The sequence below is a fragment of the Microtus pennsylvanicus genome, chromosome 6 (assembly GCF_037038515.1).
Source record: "Microtus pennsylvanicus isolate mMicPen1 chromosome 6, mMicPen1.hap1, whole genome shotgun sequence".
Lineage (NCBI taxonomy): Eukaryota > Metazoa > Chordata > Mammalia > Rodentia > Cricetidae > Microtus > Microtus pennsylvanicus.
Genome location: NC_134584.1, coordinates 46631975 through 46659880, shown reverse-complemented (window position 1 = coordinate 46659880; position 27906 = coordinate 46631975). Strand labels below are relative to the sequence as shown.

Genomic DNA, 27906 nt, shown 5'->3' with positions numbered 1-27906 from the left:
GAGACAAGAGGACAGGCCGGAGGAGGCGGAGCTGCGCCACGCCTGTATTGCGCACGCGTGCCGGCGGCTCGCGCTGAGGCTTCTGGGTAGGTCGCTCAACCCCGCCTCTCAGTTAAAGTCTCTGCTGCTGCTGTGGCGCCGCTCCTTCCAGGATGGCTGCCCTAGCTGTAAACAAACCCGGAGCCGGAGTAGACAGTGGGCGGCAGGGCAGCCGGGGGACGGCGGTAGTGAAGGTGAGGGAACTCGCGTGCTCCGTTCTCCACCTGTGGCCTCCCTTCGCTTCGCCCTGGAGACCTGGTGGCGACTGTCCGGCCCAGGCTTGGCCGGGCGGGATGCGCGGCCTCTGGAACCGACCCCGGTGGGCGTTACAAGCCCTCCCTGCCCCGCCGCGGCCCTTGCCCCGCTGGCCTGAAGTTGCATGGTCTTCTAGCTCAGGTGTCCACGTCGTCCGTGGGGCTGTCAGTGAAAAGCACGGCGTGGGCCTGTGGAAGTTGACCTGGCTTGGTCTTTCCCCTGCTCTTCTGTTTTCTAGTGAAACCTCCGCAGGCTCGAATTGGCGGAGATACATTAATCAGCCTTTACAGTAGACAAGTTTCTATGATCGGTGTTTCAGCTTGCTGTTATCGACCCGAAAGGTAGACGTTAATTCGCATTTTACATGGAAGGAACCCTAGGCTTAGGTTAATACAGCAAGTGGTGAGGGCCCAGCGTTTGCTAGCTGTCTGTAAAAGTCTGCTTTTCAACATTGCTTTGTTGCTATAATCATTCACGTACTTTGTGTTGTTTTTTGAGAGTTTCTCAGTAACTGTGTAGCCAGCCCTGGAACTCACTCTGTAGACCAGGCTGGCCTCGAACTCACCGAGATCCGCCTGCCTCAACCTCCGGAGTGCTAGGATTAAAGGCGTGTCCACCCCCGCTGGGTTACACTTACATTTTTGAGACGCCCTTTGCCTTTGAATAGAACAGTGTGAAAACCTGCGAAAAGTCTCCAACCGCAGCTTAGTTGGGGTTTTTCAGTAGCTTGGAAGATTCTGCCATATACTTACAAAATGCCTTTACTAAAGTACTTTTTACTTTAGAAGGACTTAGTATTTAGTACTTTTTTCTTTAGAAGAAGGACGTGAAGCTCGTTTTCCCATCTGCTGTAACGTAGATCTGAAAAGAGTGAGTAGCTCAGGGAGTAACTTTGAAGATGATCTGTAACCGTTCTGAGTGTGCTGACATCAGTGCAGTTTTTAAATTCCCTGAAGTGGTTTTAATGTACACTTGAATTGATAACAGTGAACCAAGTCCAGTTGCCATTCTTTTAACTAGTTAAATGGTAGCTATCTTTTTTTAAAGACAGGTCTTTTTTTTTTTTGAGAAATTTATGCTAATAATTTATTAGTGATCTTTTTTATTGGTTGTTGATTCAGTTAACTTTGTATATTGAATTGAATTCAAATTACTATGATGGATATAAAGATCTGAAATGTAGAGGAGTCCTCATTATTAGACATATTTTATTTTGAGATATAATCATTTGAACTATGCTTTTGCCAAATGGAGAATACCAGAATATTTTGTGCATTTAAAGTTTTTTCCATGATTGCAATAAATATCGTGCCATCTATTCTCCTGAGCACGTTCTTTTCACCCTACTCATACAGTGTTCTGTGTATATACGTAAGAACTTTAATGGTCTGCAGTTATAGCATGAATGCACTATAATTTACCTTTCAATTTAGTATTTATATATATATATGTTTACTTTGTTTTCATTTCTTTAATGATATAAATGGTGATTTAAGAACTAACACCTTGATCTTGTCACATGTGGGCTGGGGATTTGCCTGACTGTGCAGAAGTCTGAGATCCCTGGCAGTAGAGACAACAGTCTCACCAAGGGTGAAGGTAGTTCAGAGCAGATTCCTTAAACTGCTGAATTGCTTCCATGGATGCTGTGGTTACTCAGTAACTTTTTTCCTATCAGTTAGTGAAATTGTTTTCCTGCATTTCCTCCAACTGCTTGCATTTCATTAATACAAAACATTAACAACTTTTTTGAAAAAGTTTCTTGGTGTAGTTTTTCTTTGCACTTTAATGAGTTAGATTGAACTCTTAATATTTAGTTCTTTATTTAGCTTAATATAATTTATTTCCTTTTTTCTGAAACTATATTTGTTTCTTTTGAACTATACCAGTATTCAAGGCAAATAAGAATTACCAGTTTAATTACAGTAAAAGATAATTTGCATCTCAATTTTTTTTAAATATTTATTATGTATACAACATTCTGTCTGTGTGTATGCCTGCAGGCCAGAAGAGGGCACCAGACCCCACTACAGATGGTTGTGAGCCACCATGTGGTTGCTGGGAATTGAACTCAGGACCTTTGGAAGAGCCGGCAATGCTCTTAACCTCTGAGCCATCTCTCCAGCCCCCTGCATCTCAATTTTTAAAAAGATTTATTTATTTGTGTGTAATAAATGCATAGTATAAGGATGTTTTGTCTGCATGTACATCTGCGCACCAGAAGAGAGCATCGGATCCTAAGGGACTATGGTTACAGGTGGTTGAGAGCCACCATTAGATGCTGGGAATTGAACTTAGGACCTCTAGAAGAGCAGCCAGTGCTCTTAACCACTAAGCCATCTCTCCAATCCTGCATCTCAATTTTTCAGTCTAAATGTATTGGAGAATCAAGTTTAAAATTGTAATGTGTCTAATGAGATTTCTACTCTTAACTTTTCTATTTTTAATTTGTCTTATGTGTGCTTGGTGGTGGACTGAATTACTTTAAAATTTTTTTATTACATTAGATTTTATTTACCTAAGCACATAGGTGCTTGCTATTTGGTGCGTACTGTTCTGTGCTCTTGTTCTAAGAGGGAAGGACAGATTAGTCAGTGAAAGTATTGAAGTCTTTGAGTCAGACAGGTGGGTAGATATTCAGAGTCCGAGGATAATGTAGTTGTTTCAATTAGAGTGATAGGGTAGACCAAGGTAGGATAGGGTATTTGGGAATTTTTGGGTTAATGAAAAGAAAAACTTTAAAAAGATAACCAGAAGGCAAATGTTTAGTTGTTTCCTCAGCATTAATTAGAATAAAGCAAGAGTCAAGAAACGCTGACCTGTCTGGGGACACACTTGGACCTTAGGGCTCTGCAGGGTATGGCAGGGAAGTAAGAGTACAGGACCAGACTAGTGTCCTGATTGGTAGACAGTGGAATAATTAATTCATTGTGAATATTTTAAAAAAGTAATTAAAATGAAAACAACACAATAGTTAGTGTAAAAGCACTGAAAATATTATGATAATTACAGTTTATGATTGTTTATAAAATCCTAACCAAGGACCTGAGAGTCAGAGTGAGCCAAGTCTCACAGGTTTTTTTTTTTTTGACTGCTTTTTGGTAAGTTGTATACCTGTACTTATAACTAGATAGACAAATATTTTCCCAGTAAGAGCTACTTATTAATAAAGAATAAAGAAATTGAAATTTAATTTTTAGCTAATTTGGGTTTTGCATTATTTTGTGAAGTCTAGAAGATACTTAACTATTTCTTGGAGACTTTCCTGTAAGTTCTTCATAGTTTAGAAAATTGTCACCCCAATACATCGTTTAGATGTTGTTTTTGTTTTTTTTTTTAAATCAGTGGTGTATTAGCTGAACATAGTGGTACATCCTATAATCCTAGCATTTGGGAGGCAGAGGCAGGAGGATCATTGTATTTTTGAGGCCATCTTGGACTGAGTTCCATCCAGGGCTGTTCAGTGAAATATCATTTTTCTTTGAAATAAAACAGGGTTTAGAGAGATGACTAATCAATTGAGGACACTAACTGCTCTTTTGAAGGATCCAGAATTAATTCTTAGCACCAACATGATGGATCACAACCATCTGTAACTGGTTCCAAAGAATCTGATACTCTCTTCTAACTTCTGTGGGCACTGCTCCAATATGGTGCACGGACAGACATGCAGGCAAAACATCCTATGTACTGATTTTTGTGTGTGTGTGTGCTTTGACAAATAAAGCTTGCCTAAAGAACAGAGTGCAGAGCTAAGCCACTAGAGGCCAGGCATTGGTGACACACACCTTCAATCCCAGGACTCAGGAGACAGGCAGACTGTGAGTTCAAGTCCACCCTGGGCTATTTGAAATTCATCTAGTCTATATGAGAAACAGCTCTCACCAAGGTGGTCTCAGCACATGGGACTCCATGCCTTCAATCTCAGCACTAGGGAGGTGGAGACAGGAGTGATATGGTTGGTCAGAGATCTTTAACTTCCTAATATCTGACTCCAGGTTTTACTTATTAAGATAAGTTAGAATTCCTGCTACATCCATGCACGAACATACATCTCAAAACATTTTTTTAAAAAAGGAAAGAAAAGCAAAATGAAGTGATTGTTGATTGGGGATGTCAATAGAACTACAAATTGTTACTATTCAGTTTTCAGAAGATTAGATTATGTTAATTATGTTAATTTGCAACAAAAGAGTGTTTCAAAGAGGTTTCACTTTGGCAAGTTTTCTCTAATGGAAATGAATAAAAATGTGAACTAAGGTTTTATAACTTAGTTTTTTTTTTTTCCCCCATGGAGGAATAAAGTAACAAAGTTGATTCAGTATACTAGGACAGTTCTTTTAAAATCAAAAATAGGGACTGGCAAGATGGCTCAGAGGTTAAGAGCACTGGCTGCTCTTCCAGAGGTCAGGAGTTCAATTCCCAGGAACCACATGGTGGCTGACACCCATCTAAAATGTGATCTGGTGCCCTCTTCTGGTGTGCAGGCACACATGCAGGGAGAATGCTGTTAATGTAACAAATACAATCTAAATTATTACAATATTGTTTCAATACTGTTTATAGACACATTTCTGTTTCCAATACTAGGTTCTGGAGTGTGGGGTTTGTGAAGATGTCTTCTCTTTGCAAGGAGATAAAGTCCCTCGCCTCCTTCTTTGTGGCCATACAGTCTGTCATGACTGTCTTACTCGGTTGCCTCTACATGGAAGAGCAATCCGTTGCCCGTTTGATCGACAAGTAACAGACCTCGGTAGGAAAATCATTTGTATGAATTTAAAGTAGAAATTTATTCACGTAACACAAGCTACACAGGAAACAGTTTCTTTACACTTGGCTTTTTAGATTAGTTCCAGCAGCTTTCAGAATTTGAGTTTCGATAAGGTCAGTGGGATTCTAACTGTTATCTAGACCACTCTTAATTACCAATGGAAATCTGAGGTGGTTATATTTATATTCAGTACATAGTGCTAAGAGCTTTAAGAAGTATCAGAAATATATGCTACCCTTAGTCAAAGAAATGAGAATACTGTATTCATCACAGATTAAATCCTTTGCCTAAAGCCATGAATTCATTAACTGTTTTATTTAAAAATGAATGAACCGGTAGTCAAAATATATATATTAAGTCACTTGAGTCTCAACATACTTTCTTTTTTTTTAAATTTTGTTTTGAGACAGGGTTTCTCTCTGTGTAGCCCTGGCTATCCTGGAACTTGCTTTGTAGACCAGACTGGCCTTGAATTTAGAGATTTGCCCGCTTTTAGCTTCCCAGTCCTGGGATTAAAGGTGTGTGCCATGATGCCAGCGAGGTCCTTGTATACTTCTAAAACTACTTCAGAATCAGTGTTCACAGATTTTAAAACTTAAAATTTTTACATCTTTGTGTGTGCATGCACTCTGTGTGTGTGTGTGTGTTTCCAAATCACGTGATCAGGCTTGGCAGCAAGTGCCTTTATCCAAGGATCTATCTCACTGGCTAAGATCTAGAAGGTAAAACATTAGCATGTGAAAAATTATTTTACAGTTTAATATAAGTTCATAATTTACTCTGTAAGATAAAAGAATTTTCTCCAAAATAGTTTGTTAGGCTGATTTTTTTTCCTGGTCTTTAGCACTGCTGAAGACCAGGACTGGTGGAAGGAGTGAACTGACTTCTGCAGGTTATCTCTGACCTCCACACTTGTGCTGTGGCACCCTTCTATAATGTGGGTACACACATCCACACAAAATATCATGCCTGTAATAAAAGATGAATGTAGTCATGATATATGTTAAAATTTAAATGATTTATTCACCTATAAAAGGAAGCAAGGTGCCTCTATTTTTACGCTTTAAATGCTAAGAAACATGGCTTTAACATGCCTTTTAAGGTTTTGGCTGTCTGTCATATAAATAAATATTATTACTACTCGCCAATAAACTAGTGTAAGACACTAGTAACATCATGATAGATAACATTAACCTACTATAAACTTTAAGATAACAGTGGTGGAAGAGAAGTCTCTGTTTTAAGGTTCATTTAGTTGACTTTTTATTTTGTAAGACAAAGTATCATTATGATTTCTTCATACAACTAGATGTGTAGAAATGATAACATTTTACAAATGTAGGGCTAGAACCTTTTTCTACTGTTTGGAAGAGCCCTCTACTTTCTCTGTAGTAACGCAGTGTGAGGATTGTTACTCTGGTGTTAAAAACAGAAGTTTATGACAGGGAGCAATTAGTCACATCTGAGGTTGAAATCAACTCCTTTCATACCAACATTAGCAATGCCAACTCTGTCTTGAATAAAGATTGTAATGACTATAACTTGGGTACATTTAACTGTGATTCGTCTGTATGATTACTAGCTTCCAGATTTTTAAAGGTCTCTTTATATTTGTACCATAGAAATAATATATATGTGTGTATATATACATACATACACACTATACATACAAGTATGTACTATATATGGTACTATATATATATATACACACACATTATATATTGCAAAATTTTGAGAAAAATATTAGTGGTCATTTGGAATTTCTCCTTCTAGAAGAAAACTGCTTTTATGGTTGTTTACCAGTTCCTAATCTGAGTTCTTCTTTGGTCCAATAAGTTGTTACATCTGATGAGCAATACTAATGGCTTTCCTCTTTCTGTCCCTGTGGTAAATTCTACTTCCCTACCCTCTAACAATTAGGAATGACTGGGGTTTCCATTTAACTCTCGAAATGTGAGCAGGATTAAAGTGTCAGCTGTCAACTTCAGATGAAAGTTTTTAAGAGGAGATTGATGATGATTTGAAGTAAATCTTTTCTGCAACATTGAGGTGGTTCATTCTCAGTACATCTCAGCACATATAAACCTGAAGAATTTGCAGGAACAACAAAAATCTGTGTTGTTTTAAATAAACCAGCAAGAGTATAAAATTTTCTTATAGTTATGAAATTGTTAGGTACTCCTGAGAGTTTGTGTGTTCCTTACATAATGACTAAATTTTAGGGAAATTTTTCAGGCAGTGTTTTTAAATGGTTGATTTGAATACTTAAATGCTCATATAAATGAAGTAGATTGACCTCAGTTTGTAAAATACATGGGACAAATGGAAACAAGGAATAAGCCTCGAAGAGGGACAGGAAAGCTGAGGAAGGCATGCTTTCGTGATCTGTGTAGTGGCAACTGAGAAAAGAGGCTACTGAAGCCAAAGAGGAGGATAAAGATAGCCTAGTTTTATGAAACCAGAAAATGTTTTTGGGTTTGTTTCTAAAGAAAAGATGACAAGCAGGAAAAGAGCCTGGTACACCATGTCACTATTATCTTCTTACATTTTTATTTTATTAACAAACACTTACTAGATGGCAGTAATAGCAGACAGCATTTGTCTGTGGAAACTCCCCAGATCCTAACTGCTGAATGAGGTGACTGTTACTTGTAGGCTCTAAAGCAGTGGGTGTTTGCACGTGTGTGCATGAATATGCAGTGTTCTTATGGGCTCCGCTTGGGGGAAAGGAGCTGTCTGTCCTCATGTAACCCTTTCTGGAGGCTAGTCTCAGAGGGCTCATTCTCTTGCTTTGTTGTCAGCCTCTATGAGGTGTCCTTTTTAATTTAAAATTATTTTTATTTTATGTATATGGCTATTTTATTTGCATCTGTGTATCATTTGATGCCTTCGGAAGCCTAAACAGGTTAGGTTCCTCAGAACTGGAGTTACTTACAAACGGTTGTGTACCACTGTGTGGGTATTTGAAATCATATCTGGATCCTGTGTAAAAAGCAGTCAATGCTTTTATCCATTGAGCAATCTCACCAGCCCCCACTATGAGGAATTTATGTAATCATTGGCTGTCAAGGTTTAAAAGAAAGGCCGGGAGTCTTTAACTCTTCTAGTTGCAGTTTACTTAGACATGAATTTTTATGTCCATTGTATATTTTTATACAATAATTTATAAATGTGAATTGTAGCTTATTTTTGTGGTCATGAAATAAATTTAATTTATTGTAAACAGCTTATTCCTGTCCTCCGACGTGTGTGTGTGTGTGTGTGTGTTGAGCCCAGGGCCGTATACATGCTAAGTACATTCTCTGCCATTGAGCTAAACTCCTTTCCCCTATAATATCTTTAAAAAGAAATAGAGTAAAACACAGCAGTATATTGCACACTATTATAAAAGTTTGTCAAGTTTTTAAAAAAAAATCTACGCATGTTTTTGTGTATTGTATTCATACTTGTGTGTTTATATGTGTGAGTGTTTGTGCATATGTATCTGCCTATATGTGGATGACCAAGGTTGATGTCGAGAATCTTTGGGAATTGTCAGTATTGCTAGTCTTGCTACTGTTTGATCCAGAGATTCCCTGTCTTTATAAGTGAGCCACCATCCCCACCTGCATTCTGTGCATTTGCAGCAGCACAACTCCCCGTACTCCTGACAGCAGGCACTGCAGTCTGTGAGCTAGCTCCCCAGTCCCTACTGTGTGAAACATTACTTTTCCTGCTGTAGATGTTAGCTTGGATCATGATATAAAATGCATTTCTTATTGTATGTAGCTATAAAAATATTTGAAAAATGATGAAATACTTATTGTTTATATAGTAAAAGTGAACCAAAAAAGATTTGTAATGTATGTATCTACTTGTGCTGAGGGTTCTTTGGTAATATTAACAAGTACTTGGCAACATTTAGGCAGAACTAATGACTGAACTGTGTGTTAGAAATACTCTTACTGCGCATGGTGGTGCACACCTTTAGCTCCAAACTTCCAGAGGCAGAGGCAGTCAGATCTTTGTGAGTTCAAGGCCAGCCTGGTCTATAGAACGAGTTCCAGAATGACCAGATCTACATAGTGAAACGCTGTCTTGGAGAAAAAATAAAAATACAAAACCAAGAAATTACTCTTAAAGTATGAGGTAAATTTATTAAAATTTCAATTTGTTACATTTACTTTTGTTTTCATGTTTTTCCTAGGAGATTCAGGTGTTTGGGGACTGAAAAAAAACTTTGCTTTACTGGAACTTTTAGAGCGTTTGCAGAATGGGCATATTGGTCAGTATGGATCTGCTGAGGAAGCCATTGGGATATCTGGAGAGGTACTGATGGGACTAGTTGAAATATTTATTGTAAGATGAATTTTTTTATCCTAAAATATTTTCCAATATTAACACAATATTACCTTGTTTGCTTTATCTTTGAATTTTTAGAAACACAGCTTGTTACTACATTACAGTTCCCAAGTCAGTACTGTCCTCAAAAGTAAAACAAACTGAAATTTGTTGAAGTTCAGTGTCTAATCTTCTTTATGAGTAAATTCTTTCCTTATCATAATTCAGTTATTTCTAAGGAAAGCTTTAAGATAGAAGATTTTCAGAGAATGAGAGAAATAATTTATATTAGGATAAAAATGCAAAGCAAAACCTCAATAGCAGCCGGGCGATGGTGGCGCACGCCTTTAATCCCAGCACTCGGGAGGCAGAGCCAGGTGGATCTCTGTGAGTTCGAGACTAGCCTGATCTACAGAGCTAGTTCGAGGACAGACTCCAAAGCCACAGAGAAACCCTGTCTCGAAAAAGCAAAAAAAAAAAAAAAACAAAAAAACCCTCAATAGCAAAATACAAGAAAAGATAGACCAACTTTATGAGAGGCCTTTCAGTTTAGATGAGAACCAATTTAAATATAACAATGGAATCTGAGGCGCTTGCTAATATTAAATATTTTCAAAACAATATGTTTTATGCACATTATCCTGACAGGCAGATGCCTGGTAAATATTTCCAAAACAATCCATTAACAATGTGAAAACACATTATTAGCATATCAAGAGTTGTCTGCATAGCTTACTTAACAAATGATAAATTTCTGTATAGAAGGATATTTGCATTAAATAACTGTGAGTGGTGTTAGTTATGGACTTCAAAAACTGCATATTTGGTTCAAGAGGAAAAAACCCAATAGATTGATTGCAGCTTCCCTTTGACTTTCTTTCTATTAAAATGAATTAGAAAAATAATTTTCTAATTGAAGTGCTCTCATTTATAAAACTATTACAGTTTTTTCATATGTTATATCTTTTACCTTTATTTTAAAAACATGAGAATATTATATACTGCTGACCTTATAAATCATTTGTAAGGCCTAGAAAATAGAAGGCATGAATATATTATGATACAAATACATATTTTCAGTATTGCAAAATAAATAGTTTCAATCTTTGGGTCATTTTTAAATTTAATTTGACAGTAAATGGTATCATTTGTCTACTACTTAGTTTTTATTTCTGGAAAAATACACTAAATGTCTCCTTTGCTACTTACAGCCTTTTAATATCATACAGAAGTTTTCAAAGCCCTTTTCATTATCTGAAAGGTTATTTTTATACACTTCCAGTGCATTTGTATAAAGATTTGGTATGGTTCTATTTAGAATACTTACTTACCATGGATGAATTCCTGTATTTGAGCCCCAGGACCACAAACAGACATAAGAAATGCTTTTTGATACTTAAAAAAGTGGAAGTAATATTTAGCAGTTGATAATACTTCTAAATATGTGGTTTTCAGTCTTGATTGTAATCTATTCCCCTGCAGAGCTGTTGGAAAGTACTTGTGTATATTTGGAAAAAAAATACACGCACGCACACACACAATTCAGCTCACAAAAATTTTTTGAGATCAGAATTTTCCATTTTGAGCCAAGGGTTTTTTTTTGTTTTTGAAGTTTCCACAGTTAATTCCATACCTTAGTATGAGATTATTTATACAGCATAGTGATGATTTTTCTCTTTATACCTTCTTATAACAGGTAACTAAAGCAGTGGGAATTTAAGTCTTTCTAAGAAATTAGTAATGTTTTCGTGGTTCTATTTCTTGTTAAAATTGGATGGAAGAGATCTTTGCACTAACTGAGTCTATGAGATGTTTTTGTATGTAGCTCTATGGCATAGCATCTGCCTGGCATTTATAAGGTTCTGGTTCAATTCTTGGCACTGGGGGGAAAGATACTATTTATGAGAATAAATTTTTTTTTGCCCCAGAATCATAACCCATGTTGATAATTAGTCTCAGAGATAGCTTCTTACTTTTCTGAAAAAAAAAAAAGTATTTTTTAGATAGGTAGGTAACACATGGCCTTTATACCACGTATGCCATTGATTTATGTACTGGGTGTAGCAGACTAAACCAATATTGAGTTTTAGCATAGTTTAGTTAATGGACAAGCTGAACTTTGGTTAAGGAAATCCTTGTGACCAACTAAGTTGTACTTAGCTGACTAGTTCTTAAGCTGCAGCTGGTTGTTTTCTGTTTCTTCCTTCTGTTCTGTAATGTGTTTGGTTGTATCACAGATTAAAGTTTCCAGAACTTCTTCTGGCTCTAGAAGCCACTTATTTTGAGCCACCATTTTGCTTTGCTTATTTTGGTTTTCTTTTGTTTAATTCCTTAGTTCTTTGTTTCTATTTGGAATGATTGACTTAAGAAATTTCTTTTTTTGATCATCATATATGAGCCTGGTAAAGTTAAATAGAAAAGATTGTGGGTTTTTTTAGTTCAAAATTTGTCATGTTTTATGAGTGGTTTCAGTTTTAAGGTATTAATTTTTTGTTTATCAGAGCATCATACGGTGTGATGAAGATGAAGCTCACGTTGCATCTGTATATTGCACTGTGTGTGCAACTCACTTGTGCTCAGAGTGTTCTCAAGTTACTCATTCTACAAAGACATTAGCAAAGCATAGGCGAGTGCCTCTAGCTGATAAACCTCATGAGAAAACCATGTGCTCTCAGCACCAGGTGCATGCCATTGAGTTTGTTTGCTTGGAAGAAGGTTGTCAAACTAGCCCACTCATGTGCTGTGTCTGCAAAGAGTATGGAAAGCACCAAGGTCACAAGGTATGAACTTAATTCAGTTGGATTACTAACTATTTTACCAGCCTACCATTTGCTTTCATTGACCTGTTTATTTATATGTATTCAGAACTGATGAAAGTAAAGAGATTAATGAGTTGGTCTCTAGCCTGGAAAACAATTGAGGATTTTAGTTTCTGAATAGTATAATTTCAGAGTGACTTCATGATTATTTCAAACATGAGACAAAAAGTCTCATTTGTGTGCATGCTCTTATAATACTGTACTTCTTTGATAATATTTATATCTATTGATAACTCATATAATTTTGGGCGATCTCTTGGTTTCTTGTAAAACAGTACATGTACTTTCAACTTCTGATATATTTCTTCATAGTATAGCTCTCTTAAGGAGTGAAAATAAATTAGTATTTTTTTTGTCTTCTAATATTGTACATTACAAAAACCTCTTGTGGCTGATGTTCATTTATATTAAAAGAGACTTAAGTAGTTTTTGTAAATCAGTAGACGTCACTCACCACTATGAATTCTTCCCTGTAATTGTATTGTATTTTTAGCATTCAGTACTGGAACCAGAAGCTAACCAGATCCGAGCCTCAATTTTAGATATGGCTCACTGCATACGGACCTTCACTGAAGAAATCTCAGATTATTCCAGGAAACTAGTTGGAATTGTTCAGCATATTGAAGGAGGAGAACAAATAGTGGAAGATGGAATTGGAATGGCTCACACAGAACATGTATGTATTCTTTTCTAACCTTTTTGTCTTTTTAACCTCTTCTCTTTTTTGCACCTTCTAATAATTATTGCACAATTACAGTGTGCTAGCACTGTACTGGATGGTGAACATAAAGTTTTGAAAATGTTTTGGCTTCGTGGAATTTATTTTCTGTCCTATAAGAGAGTTTCAGATTTGATAATTATTTTTTGTTGTGGGAAGGAAGTACAGTATACTTGGTAGTACATAAGATGTATAACACTTCATATAGTTCATGGAAGGCTTCCTATAAGTGATGTTTAAACTGAGATTTGAAGGAATTCAGTCAGAAAGAAGAGTGGGTCAGGTGTAAGTTATCCCACGAAGGGAAGAATGCACATAAGTGATTGTAAGTAAGGGCTGGAGGATTAATTGTAGAGTTCTTAAAGAAATTCACTTTGTTTGGAGCTCTGTGTTGGGTTGGAGAAGAAGAAAAATTGAAGGATTAAAGACTAAATCATTCCATAATCTAATAGTTGTGCTGAGGAATTTAGAACTTCAGGTTAAGAGCAATATGAGCCATTAAACTATTGACATAGGAATGAAATAATTACATTTACATTAAGAATGTTACTGTTAAATATAGAAGTGGGTTGGAAGAACAGTAGCACTGAAAGCAGGAAGATCTATTAAGGCACTGTTGGAATCATCTAGTTTAGACATGTTTGTGTCCTGTAATACTAGAGTAGCAATAAAAAGAGCATGAATTTGAGATTCTAAAGAATAGTTAACTTGGCAATTGTCAATAGTGATTGGTGGGTAGTTTGGTCAGGAAATTAAGAGAAGTTAGAAGACTGTTTACCATAATCAGGTGGGAAATTATATTGTGTGGATCAGTTTGCTGGAGGTGGTGGCAGTAAAGCCTGACTAAATTCCGTAACTATATTGAAGTCAGCAGAATTGCCAAGTCTAGTTATGGAATATGAAAGAGATGTCCATCTCTCTCCCTTTTCTCTCTCCCTCCCTCTTCCTTCCTCCTTTCTTTGCTTTCTTCATTTTTTTTTTAATTCTTTAAACTACTCTCTGGATCTCTCTCTCTGAAGATTTATTTATTTACTATGTATACAATGTTCTGCTTGCATGTGTCCCCGCAGGCCAGAATTTGGCACCAGATCTTATTACAGATGGTTGTGAGCCACCATGTGGTTTCCAGGAATTGAACTCAGGATCTCTGAAAGAACAATCAGTGCTCTTAACCACTGAGCCATCTCTCCAGACCCTTTTCTTCACATTTTTTTAAAACTTCAATCACCTGATGAAGTTTCTATTTACTGAAATTAGGTTTGGAGATGGGTAAACTGGAGATTAGGTTCCAATTTGTTTCAGGTATAATTTATTAACAGTTAAACTTCAAAGTTCATACATAGTTACAGGAAAAGGTGTAATGGACAGATTAAAATCTCTAAGGGCGAAGATATTTAAATTTTGATACTTTACATATAAAGTATTTAAGGTTTTAATTGTTTAAATTTTACTTTTGTCTTCATAGGTCCCAGGTACTGCAGAGAATGCCCGATCATGTGTCCGAGCTTATTTTTCTGATTTACATGAAACTCTTTGTCGTCAAGAAGAAATGGCTCTAAGTGTTGTTGATGCCCATGTGAGAGAAAAGCTCATTTGGCTCAGGCAGCAACAAGAGGATATGACTATTCTCTTGTCTCAGGTTTCAACAGCCTGTCTCCATTGCGAAAAGACTTTACAGCAGGTAGGTAATTCAAATGTAGCTAGGCTATACTTTTAATGTTAAGTATACAGTTAATCAGAGATACGCTTTATTTACTCTTTCATTTCTTTAGTGATTGGGTTTGACTGCATGTGTTAATATTACTCTTAGGATATGGTCTCTAACTTCAAATTGTTTCACTTAACCATATTAGTGTCTTCCTATTCATATGCTGTTCCTGTCATAAAACCTTCGATTCTAGATCCCTGTAATGTCATTTTTTTCAACCATGCCAAGCCTATTTGCCTTGCCTTTATTTATCATACATATTCTGTCTTTTGATGTATTCTTTTCTTTCAGTGAAGATCTTCCTTTAAGGTGTAACTCAGATGTTACTCTTGGAAGCTTTAATCCATCACTCAGTTTGCAGATGATTTCCTTTTTTTAAAATAAGTGGGATTCAAGGTTGTTTGAGCAAAAATGTCACAAGTGGGAGGTATAGGGGTAATTATTGCCCTAGGAGTTTTTGAAAAGCTATAGCCTATCTTATCTTTACTGATGTGCTTGTAATAATTATGCTGATTTCAAATGATAGTTTGCAACTTTTACCAGTGTTGAGATTTTTCTCTTACATGTCTCATTATACTTAGAGTGTGACCAGCCTACGAGCTCATTATTAGTTTTGTTTGCTGTTGAGCTCTTATATTGACTTGTAAAAGTTGATGCATGTCTTAGCTTGTTCTTTGTTGCTATGTAAAATGCTGACAGAAACCATCTTGGGGCAGGAAGGATTTATTTGTCTTACAGGTAACAGTCCATCATGAGGGAAACCAAGGTAGGAAGGTGCAGACAGGAATTGAAGCAGACACTGTGGAGGAATGCTTCTTAATGGGTTGCTCTCCTTGGCTTGTTCAGCTACCTTTCTTATATAGCCCAGACCTATCTGCCCAGTGGTGGCACCACCCACTGTGGACTGGGCCCTCCAATGTGAGGTAGCAATCAAGAAAATGCCCCATGGACATGCCCATGGGCCAAGCCAATGGAAGCAATTCTTCAGTTGAGGTCTCCCTTTTCTATTTATATCAAGTTCATGACCAAAATTTCTATGATAATGTACATGCCATTTATAGTGTCTTTTAATTCTTGTCTTACTCTTCTAAACTCTACTATTGATACTGGAGCTAGAACTATGTAAGTATCTGTATTGTCTCCTAACTTCATCTTGGGCACTTTTAATAGAGAGCAAGAGAGGGAAGCTGGAAGGTAGGTTACTCTTGACTTGGTGTTCCTGTGACTATCAGCCCTCTTAGAAGGATATGGAATTTTTGAAAAATTTGTGGGGTCTTTCTTACAGGTTTCTTACATTTCCATGGGCACTGCACACATGTGATACATAGACAAATATGCAGGGAAAACACTTATGCACATATAATTTTCTTTTTCATTTTCCCGCACTTCAGTATTTGTTATTTAATTCTTGGTTATGTTGATGCTAAGTTCTAGATGTGAAGTTATTAACAGATGTATACAAATAAAAATTGAAAATTCAAAAAAGTTTATATAGCTGGGTGTGTTGATACATTCCTTTGTCCTAGCACTAGTGAAGCATAGTCAGGTTGATTTCTGTGAGTTAAGTCTGGCCTAGTCTACAAAGTGAATTCTAGACCAGCTAGAGCTATACAGTGAGACCCTGCCTTAAAAGTATTAACAGAAGAGTTTATGTATGTATGTTGCATGTGTGCACATACACCTGTATTGTGAAAGTATGTATGTGTATGTCCAGATGTACATACACATGAAGGCAAAGGATGCTCTCAAGTGTTCTGAGGAGTGTGGTATACGTCCTGTTACATATGGTCTTCCTGAACTTTAGGGATCCTCCTCTCTATGACTCCTGAAAATTATTTACAACAGCCATAATACTTTCAGTTTTGAATGAGTGAAGTGTCTATCAAACCAAATTAAAGAATAAATAGTAAGTGATAGATGATAGATAGGCGATGGATGATAGATTTATATAAAAAGATAGGTGAGAGAGAGAGAAAGGAAAGGAGAGAGGGAGGGAGGGAGAGGGAGAGAAAGGAAAACATCAAATTGGGTGCTCAAAGCATTCAGTAGAAACTGGCTGGGCAAACGTCTCTAAGGCAACCAGCTAGAGTCTCTGGCAGAGCAGATTGTCCCCTCAGATGACATTTTCAGAAAACAATAACAGTAGAAACATAGCATAGTCAAACTGGGAATTTATCATATTTAGCAGAAACTGACTAGGGAAGTCCCATTAAGACAGCCAGCTGGAGTTCTTGATGGACTTCCAGGCAGAGCAGGGCCTTGGGTGAGGCTTCCAAATAAAAGAACAAATAGCCACAGGTAGAGATAACATTATCAAAACAAGTGCTCACAATATCCAACAGAAATCAGCTGGAGAAGTTGAGGGAGCCAGCTGGAGTTCCCAGTTGAGCTTTCCATGGACGAACTTTCTGTGGCAGGACTTCATACTTCTCTTTCTGACTGTAGGCACTTTTATGTCGTGGGATAAACAAACAATAGTAACATGTTTGAAATGATTTATCTTGTAGCTGTTTCTAAGGACATGATGTGTGCTGCCTAGTTTTATGTCAAGTTGACACAGCCTAGAGTGATTTTGGAAGAGGGAATAGCAATTGACGAAATGTCCCTATTTGATTGACCGCTGGGCAACCTTGTAGTGATTGGTGGTCCTGGGTGCTAAAGAAAACAGATGGAACAAGTCATGGAGAGCAAGCCAGTAAAGCAGGACTCCTCTATGGCCTCTTCATCCGTTCTTGCTTCCAGGCTCCTGCCCTATTTGAGTTCCTGCCCTGACTTCCCTTGGGAATGAACTGTGATATGAAACTGTAAGCTGAAATGAACTCTCCCTAAGTTTCTTTTGATTATGTTGTTTTATCTTAGCAATAGAAACCTAAGAGATGATGTTTTTACTCTTGATCTCATTTGCTGTCCTCTTTCTTGTCATGGAGTTAAGGTGCCATCCCATAACCAGACAAGGAGTTTTGAGGACACTTAACATAAGCAGACTTGGCTTTGAAGTTCCTGAGCTAGCTTCTCAGTGAGCTCAAACAACACAAGTTTACGAATGTAGTGTACCTTACCCCTCTTCAGCACTGCAAGCAAGTACCACTGTACCTGGCTTTTTACATAGGTGCTGGGTGGGGATTGAATTCAAAGTTCTCATGCTTGTGAGGCAAGCCCTTCATCAACTGAACTGTGGCTCCTTAGCTTCTAAAATTTACTTTTTATACTGTAATGTTAAATGGTCTTTATTGAAAGTTAATGAAGTCTCCATTTTTAAAAATGGAAAAACTTTATGGAAAATAACATCTTGTTTTCTAGGATGATTGCAGAGTTGTCTTGGCAAAACAAGAAATTACAAGATTGTTAGAAACACTGCAGAAACAGCAGCAGCAGTTTACAGAAGTTGCAGATCACATTCAGTTGGATGCCAGTATCCCAGTCACTTTTACAAAGGTGATGTACTGCACTTGTTTTTACCTATGCTTCCTACAGCTTGTAAGTAAGTAGCATGAAATGTAAATCAACTTAAAGAGAACACTAGGAAATTCATGAGTTGTAAAATTTCAATGAAAACTTTAATCAGTGGGAAATAGAAACAAGTGAGATTTAATCTCTGTTATTTTCCAGTTTAAATGGAACTGTACCCAAAACATTTAGTAATTTTACATTTTTAATACTTATTATCAGTTATCCAGCTAATATTCAGATTTCTCAGATTTTTTCCAAAGTAACAATAATTTTTTTTTTGAGGCAGTGTCACATAGCAGGTGGCCTTGAATTTTCTGTGTAGCTGAGGTTAGTCTGAACCTCCTTTCTTTACTCCCCAGTTGATGGTATTATGGGTATGCACCATCATGCTTGACTTCCAGTCAAATTTTTAATTGTTTTTGTTTTGAGAGAGAGAGAGAGACTCCAAAGAAGACCCATATGGGGTTGAAGTATTTGTTTGTTTTTATAATGGGTTGTGTTTGAACTCTATCTTGTTTGCTATTTTTAGCAACAGTTAAAATTATTTTTTTATATAATTATTTAAAATGTTTACATAGCTGAAAGTCAAATCTGCAGTGTACAATTCATTCAGTAAAGACTTCTACCCCTGTCCCCTAACTCATTTCTCTCTGTTCACTATACAAAACCATTTAGAGTTTTTCTTAGTTTTACTCCTCAAAATTATAGAAAAATTTTTATGTACTTTCGCCACTTTTAAAAGTGGAAGGCCTTTCTTTTCTTCAAGTGTGTACCCTAAAATCACCCCATAACAAGATATATGATTGTTTTTACCTTTTTAGATAACAGTTCTAAGTACCATGATCTAATTATGTCCAAAATATATAAGACTTATTATCTTACCTGTTTATGTTTGTTGTGACAGTCTGTGCATGTGCACCTGTACCAGTATGTGCAGAAGTCAGAGGAAGATGTTGGGTGCCTTGCTTTATGTTTCTTTGCTTTGTTCTTTTTAGACAGGGTCTCTTCTGAACCTGGAGCTAGTCTGGAGGACAGGATGTCACAGTGATCCATTTCTGTCTTCCACACCATAATCATTTTAATTAGGTGCTGAATGCAGTTACTAGTATTTTATAACGTTCTAGTTTATATTTTCTTATGTGTGGTAAGGAAAGAACAGTGATGGACACTAAGAATGCCTCAACTTAATTTATTTTTTATTTGCATATATTGTGTGTGCATGCACCTGGAGATTAGACAGATAAGGTCTGTCACTCAACATGGTTAAAAAACAAACAGAAAACAAAAAGCATAAATATTGTCTTATTCTGACTTCAGTTTTTCCAAAACTGCAGGACAACAGAGTTCATATTGGACCCAAAATGGAAATCCGAGTAGTTACATTAGGATTAGATGGTGCTGGAAAAACTACTATTTTATTCAAATTAAAACAAGATGAGTTCATGCAGCCTATTCCAACAATTGGTAAGTTTGAATACTGACAGCCAACTAGCTTGTAGCTAGCTGAATTCTGAGTGTGATATTATTATACAGGTTTCCTTTCCTGGCTCTAAGACACAAACAATGAGATCATGGTTGTGGGGGCAGAAATATGCTTGGTGACATTGCAGAGGACTAAATGTTGATGGGGCAGTTGGGTGGAATAAAAGCTTACAGAATCTGACTGACATTAGGAATGAGGAGGTAGCAGTGGTACAGAGCTGGCAGGTATATGGACTCCAGGTCTTGAGGACCTTGGTGAAACTGTAGAGGTCTAGCATTAAAGGTAGACATTTCCCAAAGTTGGTTTGGCTTCAGTAGCTATTGCTATAGCAGACGATTGCTATCTCAAAAATATAAACAGGGATTTGCTTTTGTTTGATGTGTCATTCATTGTTAAATATAAGTACAATATAAAAGTAATGTTTTGACAAAACAGGTTTTAATGTGGAAACTGTGGAATACAAAAATTTGAAGTTTACCATTTGGGATGTTGGTGGAAAGCACAAATTAAGACCATTGTGGAAACATTATTACCTCAATACACAAGGTATGAGTCAAAAATGACATTGTAACTTAAAAAAAATTCTTAAGATGAATTTTAGTTCTCTGATTTAACTAGCAAAACTGTTACTTAGAAGAATAATAGTGGAATCTGAGTGGGAAGGATGGTGGAGGGTGTAATGTGAATGCATTTTATTTAAATTTTCAAAGGAATGGTGAAACTGGGATATGTACATTTAGTTTACTCATGAAAGGCCATTTTTGTGAATAAAAAACATGCTTACCTCCTCTTGGTTGTTATTAAAGTTGAATCAGTATTCTTATGGGTACGATTACTGACAATAAAGTAACATGAAGTTGTGTTTGTGGCACATATGTGTAGTCTGAGGTCAATATTTAGCTTATTGTTATTGCTCAACAGCATTACTCCCTGATTTATAATCAGTGTGTTCCCGGAGGAACCCATCAGAGTTTTCTCTGGACCAAATGGCACATATTCCACCATTTCATCTAACCTTTGTCACACTTGGCTCCATTCTACACTTTGTGCAGCGCCCATCAAGCATACTAATACACCTATTTTTTATGTCATCATCCTATTCCCATTTAAATGTTAGGCTAATTATTTTTACCCTGGAAATTTTGAGATTATGGTTAGTATGAGCCATAATTTTGAAGGAGAAGAAAACTAGAGAGATAATCATGGTGATACCTTATATAATCATGGTGGTATCTTAGATTTTTAAAGATTATATCAAATTTTTTTTTTAAGGTTTTGAAACTGTCTCACCATGTAGTCTTACCTGGCTTGGAACTTGTTATATAGACTAGGCTGCACTCAGACTCATAAAGATCTTTCTTCCTCTTCCTCCTGAGTGGTGAGATAAAAGGTGTGCACCAGAACATCAAGGCTTTGTGTGTGTGTGTGTGTTTAACCTTTTTAGGTTACCACGCAAAGTAATGAGTTTCATTATTGTATTTTCATATGCATGTGTATCCTCCTTCCTTCTCCTGATCTTCCTCCACCTAAATAGTTCTCCTCTGCCTATATAAGACTCTTTGTAAAGGGAGTTTTCAAAGAACAGGTAGCCTCAAGATAGCTTTTAAGTACATTTTCATGAGAGAGAGAGACAGACAGACACAGAGAGAGGAATTTGTATTTAATAGTTTTATAAATCTTATCAGAGAAGAAAGTAAACCTGTGAAGTTATATAAACTACTCAAGATCATCATTAATTATTAAGTCCTGCTATTAAATAGGCAGCCTTTAAATGAAAATAGATGGCAAAAAAATTAGCTAGACTAATTTATGTTATTAAATTATTACTATCTAATAATGAATGATACTATATTAATTTAACTGAAATTTAATGAATAACTTGAATATTTTTGTGTATTTTGGTAGCTGTTGTATTTGTTGTTGATAGCAGTCATAGAGACAGAATCAGTGAAGCACACAGTGAACTTGCAAAGTTGTTAACAGAAAAAGAACTCAGAGATGCCTTGCTGCTGATTTTTGCTAACAAACAGGTAATGGATTTTTATATCAGAACATTTACTACTTTAGTAGCTTTTTATAGCCTATGCTTCAGTCATAAGTCATTTGAGAAAATTTCCAAGAGTCAATTCATTAACTATAAAATTTCTGCTGTGGAAGTGTTACTTTGGTATCCTAGAGTACTCACAAACACACTAATCAAGTAATTGATGCAGGTAATGCATTCTTGTGTATGTATATGATGTGTTATATTCTAATGAAGATAAACTGAGAAGTAACTTCAGTAAGGAGGCAGAACTATTCTAAATGAAGTGGTATCTTAAAGGATCTAAATGTAGTATTTAGGGAGCAAGATCAGGAGGATCTGTCCTGGCCTATATAGAAATCCCAAAGCTAGCATGAGCTACATAGCTTGACCCTGCCTCAAGAAAATAAAGGCTGGGGTTTTAGCTGATTTGTAGTGCTCTCATGCAATATATGCATCGCCCTGGTTTTGATCCTTCAAATGGATATGGTGGGGGGATTGGGTTAGAAGATTGGAATTAAAATTGTGATATGATGAATTTATAGATGTCTTTGGGTGTATAGGTGAAGGAAATAGTATGGAAGAGAAAATAGCATGGGTATTTTTAAGGAGCATCATACTAATTTACATGTGACATTCAGGTAGAAGATGAAGAAAACCTAGATTAATATATCTATTTGGTCATGCTGTAAAGGCCTTACAGGGCTAGATGAAAAAGTTAAGATTTTATTCAAAAGAAAAGATAATCCACTTTTTGGGCTTATTAGTATATGATAACACCATACCAAAATTTTAAGACTAATATTGAGGGTAGAAAAAAATGTAGAAAAAAAACTATAGCCAGTTAGTAAAAGTAGGACATGTAATACATGTAATACTTTGAATAGAGGAATAAAGATGGAGATTTGAGGACTTTTATAGGGTACAGTTAGAATTGTGACTGAAAGGAAAAGATGGAGGAGTAGGTGGGAAAGGCTAGCTTCTTAAATGTTGAACCTAAGCTTCACAGGACGGGGAGAATGCTTTTAAGGGAAGTAGTGCTGTTGTAATAGGAGCGGCGGGGCTGCGTCCCCAGTACCCCGGTTGCCTGGCTAGCTTATGCCCGAAATAACAACACACAAACTGTATTCATTTAAACACTGCTTGGCCCATTTCTATCTAGCCTCTTATAATCTGTGTAGCCCACGAGGTGGCTTACCAGGGAGATTCTAACCTACGTCCATCCTGGGTCTGAGCTTCATGCGTCTGCCCCAGAGAGCAGAGCTATCACGTCTACCCGGGAGAGAGGAGCATGGCGTCTCTGCTCCAGAGAGCAGAGCTGTCGAGTCTGAGCTCACTTCCTCTTCCTCCCAGCATTCTGTTGTTTACTCCTCCCACCTATGTTTTAACCTATGAGGGCCAAGCAGTTTCTTTATTGCTTAACCAATGAAATCAACAGATGGATATATGACACTCCCACATCATAGTGCTTGGGTTTTTAATTTCAAGTTTCATGTATGGGTACTTACTCTACATGTATGTTTGTGCATGTGTATGCCTGGTGCCCACAGAGGTCAGAAGAGGGGTGTCAGAGACCCTGAAACTGGAGATAATAGACATTTGTAAGCCAAAAGCCACATAGTTGTTAGAACAATTGAGCACTGGGAATAAAACCCAGGTCTTCTGGAAGAGCAAGCAATGCTTTTAACCATGGAGCCATTCTTTGAATGAAGTAAAGTTGAATATAGTAGATGCCACAGGAGGGGAAAGTAAAATGAAGAGTAAAGAACTTTCGTCTCACTAAAAATTAACAAGAACAGGCAAACTAGGCAAGAATTGAAACATCATTCCTTACTTGACCAATACACATGCAAATAAGATGCTTGTGATATTGCTGAAGATGAACTATCAAGAATCCTTAGAGAGTCACACACTGCTGGCATGGTTATTAAACAATTTATTTAAGACAACGGCAACATCTGTTCAGATTTTAGATGCATATACCTCTTTACTCTCAGGGTCTATTGTAGTAAGTGGTGCGGTGGGGCTGCGTCCCCAGCACCCCGCCCGCACGGCTAGCTTTACCCGAAATAATTACACGGAAACTGTATTCTTTTAAACACTGCTTGGCCCTTAGCTCTAGCCCTTACTGGCTAATTCTGATATCCCAATCAACCCATCTCTAATAATCTGTGAGCACCGGTCTTACCGGGAAGATTCTAGGTCAGAGCTTCATCGCGTGTGTCTGCCCGGGAGCTGGGCATGGCGTCTGCTCCGGAGAGGAGAGCTGTCGAGTCTGCCCTCACTTCCTCTTCCTCCCAGAGTTCTGTTCTGTTTACTCCTCCCACCTATCTCCTAACCAAGGAGAGCCAAGCAGTTTCTTTTAATTTAACCAATGACCTTCCTCCATCAGTCTATAGTAGTATATCATGTTATTGAAGATAATTTTGTAAATATAGATAAACTTAACTTATATATCTGTGTGAGTACACAGTTGTCCCTTATGATTCATGGAGGATTGGGTCTAGGACCTTTTACAGATACCACAAAGCCTTTGGATGTTTTAAGTTCTTTTTATAATTAGTATTTGTGTATAACTCACACATTCTCCTAAATACCTGAAATCGTCTGTAGATTACTTACAAGACTTAGTGAGATGTAAATGGTGTGTAATGGTATGTTAGCCTTCATTGTTTAGAGAGTAATAACAAGTACAATTCTGCATGTTCTGTAAGGAAATGTTTTACTGGTTGTTGCTTATGAGTAGGAGCAAGGAATGTTCAGAATGGGCATATAGTAAAATCTGAAAAAATTTAAACTAGTTAGTTGAATCCATGAATGGAGAGGGCTGTAGTGATATTTCATTTGTATTTTATTTTATTTATTTTTTTGGATTTTCGAGACAGGGTTTCTCCGTAGCTTTTGGTTCCTGTCCTGGAACTAGCTCTTGTAGACTAGGCTGGCCTCGAACTCACAGAGATCCGCCTGCCTCTGCCTCCTGAGTGCTGGGATTAAAGGCGTGTGCCACCACCGCCCGGCTTCATTTGTATTTTAATGAATAAGCTTGCCTGAAGATCAGAGAGTTGAAATAGTTGCCCTGGTCAGCCTTAGAGACCAGGCAGTGATGACACACACCTTTAATCCCAGTAACCACACTAGCTTGCCATAGACTAGACAGGAATGTAAGACAGGCAACCTTATCTGAGGGTTCCTGGAGGCAGGATCGCCATTTTGGACCGAGGTAGAGGTAAGAGACAGTGGCTGGCTGTTTTGCTTTTTTGACCTTCAGGTTGAACTCCAATTATTGTCTGTGGTTAATCGTGCTACAGAGGGCTAATAATAGATACAGGTTTATAACAGCATATTATAATAATAGCATATTATGATTTCATGTATTCATAATGGCAGGACTTTTTAAATAAGTTATACTTTATCCATGCAAAGAGATGCAGTTTTAATGTTATGGTTGATAATCTACATGTGTTGCTAACATTAAATTGAAAAATACCTTCCTGTTAAGATGCAAACCAGCAAGACATAAAATTTATGCATTTTGATTGTACACGGAAATTTTCTGGAAAAATATACAAGAAATCACTACTATTCATTGTTCCTGGGAAGGATCAAGGGTGGAAAATAATACAATTTTTATATTATAGTTTCTGCATAAACCATTTTTGTTATATATATACTTTCCTTTTTGGGTGAGAAGGGGCCAGATGGCTGATGCCTTATAGTGACCTAGGTCGTTCAGATAGGAGGCATAGCTGTGATTGATTTCATTATATTATCCTTAATATATATAGACAGTTCTAACCAAAACTCTTAAGTTCAATTAATCTCAAAATAATTGCTGAAAATAAATATAGTTTTTGTTTAGGATTCATTTTGAATGGTATTAGCTTCTAGGCAGTGATAGCACACACACCTTTAATCCCAACAGTCAGGCAGAGGTAAATGGACCTCTGAATTTTAGGCTAGCCTGGTTTACAGAGTGAGTTCCAAGAAAGTCAAGACTACACAGAGAAACCTTTCCTAAAAATAAATAAATAAATCAAACATGTGTTTGAAAAATGTTATCAGCATATTTCTATTATATAAACATAAGAGAAAAAAATGATCACTTGGAAGGACTGATAAAAATTATATTTTATGTATTTTAGGATGTTGCTGGAGCATTATCAGTAGAAGAAATCACTGAACTTCTCAGTCTCCATAAACTATGCTGTGGTAGGAGCTGGTATATTCAGGGTTGTGATGCTCGAAGTGGTATGGGGCTCTATGAAGGTTTGGACTGGCTGTCCCGGCAACTTGTGGCTGCTGGAGTGTTGGATGTTGCTTGATTCTAATGCAGCAGTTGTTTCAAGCTTATGGTTCAAAGTTACTCTGCATGTAATGTATCCTAAGAAATTCTACATCTCAAATATGATAGTTAATGTAGGATGTATATATAAGATTTCTGGACTGAGAACTAAGTATGTCATTGCTTTTAAAAATTATTCTGTGACAATTTTAAATGACTATATTACATTGGTTAAATAGAAATTTCTTGGATATAGAGTTTTAAAGGGCACATTAGGTACTGGAGATTTTCAGTTTATATATGACCTGTATATTGGGGAGGAGTAGTCACAAAGGATTAAGTAAGTGAAGGTTCTTTATTTCAGTGAAAAAACAAAACACAACAACAACAAAAAAACCAGCCAGTGGAGTGCCTAACAGAACCTAGGGAAGTATGGCTTCCTTAACCCCACCTTTTATTCAGTTTTGGCAGTAGACAGGGCAGTTGTGTACTAGAACTGAAGCTGTATTGGGGGAAATAGGATTGCTTTACTTTCACATTCAGTATAGCAGTATCATTAATGCTGGGGAGTATAAACTATAGAAAAATCAGTATTTTCTACAGTTTTATCAGTTCTCCTAAAGCATTTTGCATAATACAGTGAGAATGAGATAGTATGTAAGTGAACCTGATCATTAGACTAAACCAAAACCAGTAAAACTGAAAGTTGTTTGATCTTTACTAACAAGAACCATTTCCAGGAATGGTCCTAGGTTTACTTCCTAGGTCAGAGTTGGTCCTTTAGTTGTTAAACACATTACTTACGCTAAGTGATATTGCTTCCTTTGTTGGTAAAGTGTTATAAGTCACATGAAAAGCCAGTCACTTTTACATGAACATATAGCAACCTAAATAGAAAACTACCTATACCTTAGGGAAAGGTATTCAAACATTGGAAATGCTAATTTCTTTAAATGGCTCCCAAGTTAAGTACATTCGTGCAACAATAAAAAGGATCAAGGCTCTTCAGGATGAGGTCTCAGTGAAGAGGAAGAATGTATCTATAGGAAAAGAAACAATTGAAGAGTTTACATTTTAGTATGGCAGTGTTGTGAATAAAAGTTAAATTTTGCGTTCTTTATGGTTTCTTTTTTGTAAAGGATACTCTTATTATGGAAGCATGATTTCTTTAAATAGCTAGATTTCTTGTTTTTAATGCTCTTACTTTAGGATGAAGTTGATTCTTAAATTGTACTGCAGTTGTTACAAAGACAGTGATGTCTGACAATAGGATGTAACTTTTAGGTGGCGCTGTTCTGGTTCAATTTTTTTCAAATGTACTTTTTTTTTTAATTAGAAAAAGTCCATCACATATTATGGGCAATATGTAAATAAAAGTATAATATTTTGTCCTTGGTTTTTCAAGAAAGTAACTGGTCATGCTGTTACAAGTAGTTGTGTGTATACGTAATACTTTGTAACTAAATTATTTAGTATTTGATTTTAGTAACTGTGAAAAATAAAAATGTTGCATTGCTTGTGAGACCTTGAACTGTTTTCTGTAGTAACTGAAAATGTGCTGACACTAAGTGAACTTGATTTTCTTATAAATTATGAAGTTTATTATTTCACTAATTTTGTTAAACTTTGTAATTCATATTCTTAAAATATAACCAAATATAATTTTAAAATTGTGCTTAAATATGATTGTAATATAGATATATTACAGTGTTTATGTGTGGTTCTTTTCTTGGGCGGGCTTCTGCTACTGTGCATACGTACATCGTTTGGCTAATCATTTTGTTAAGGGTGTACTAGTTTCCTCTGGGAAGTGTCAGATTTTAAAAATCAGCATATGTTTTAACTACAATGTACTGGGATTTGCCTTATGTCTGAAATTCTATATTACATTTAGTTATTACTGTATTACTTATATACAGCAGGTATGTTAAGTATATAGCCCTTGGTTTGTAATTCAGGAATGATTTATAGCCAACAGAAGACATTATTTGTACTTACGTATATGATCAGTATAGAAAGCAATAAAATGTTTAATTTA

The 27906-nt window shown here is 36.6% G+C and overlaps 1 protein-coding gene across 2 annotated transcripts; it reads left to right on the top strand.

The window, feature by feature from the left end:
* Positions 1 to 75: 75 nt before the first annotated feature.
* Positions 76 to 27580, top strand: Trim23 (tripartite motif containing 23). 2 transcript variants are annotated; one of them, XM_075976137.1, is made up of 11 exons: positions 76 to 233; positions 4885 to 5047; positions 9252 to 9373; positions 11887 to 12165; positions 12698 to 12880; positions 14388 to 14603; positions 17931 to 18065; positions 19415 to 19544; positions 19999 to 20109; positions 21469 to 21593; positions 25729 to 27580. In XM_075976137.1, exons 1-11 carry the CDS (start codon positions 153 to 155, stop codon positions 25906 to 25908), a joined length of 1725 nt encoding a protein of 574 aa, XP_075832252.1. In that variant the 5' UTR covers positions 76 to 152; the 3' UTR covers positions 25909 to 27580. The 2 variants fall into 2 exon arrangements, with proteins under 2 accessions (XP_075832252.1, XP_075832254.1); XM_075976139.1 differs by lacking the exon at positions 4885 to 5047 and having other exon boundaries at positions 117 to 233.
* Positions 27581 to 27906: the final 326 nt, after the last annotated feature.

What these genes read in the sequence shown, in the direction of transcription:
- Trim23 (XM_075976137.1), top strand. Translation starts at nt 153, where the DNA reads ATGGCTGCCCTAGCTGTAAACAAACCCGGAGCCGGAGTAGACAGTGGG. An exon ending in GCGAAAAGACTTTACAGCAG is followed by an intron (nt 14,604 to 17,930) that starts GTAGGTAATTCA and finishes CTTGTTTTCTAG; the next exon opens with GATGATTGCAGAGTTGTCTT. An exon ending in TCCCAGTCACTTTTACAAAG is followed by an intron (nt 18,066 to 19,414) that starts GTGATGTACTGC and finishes CCAAAACTGCAG; the next exon opens with GACAACAGAGTTCATATTGG.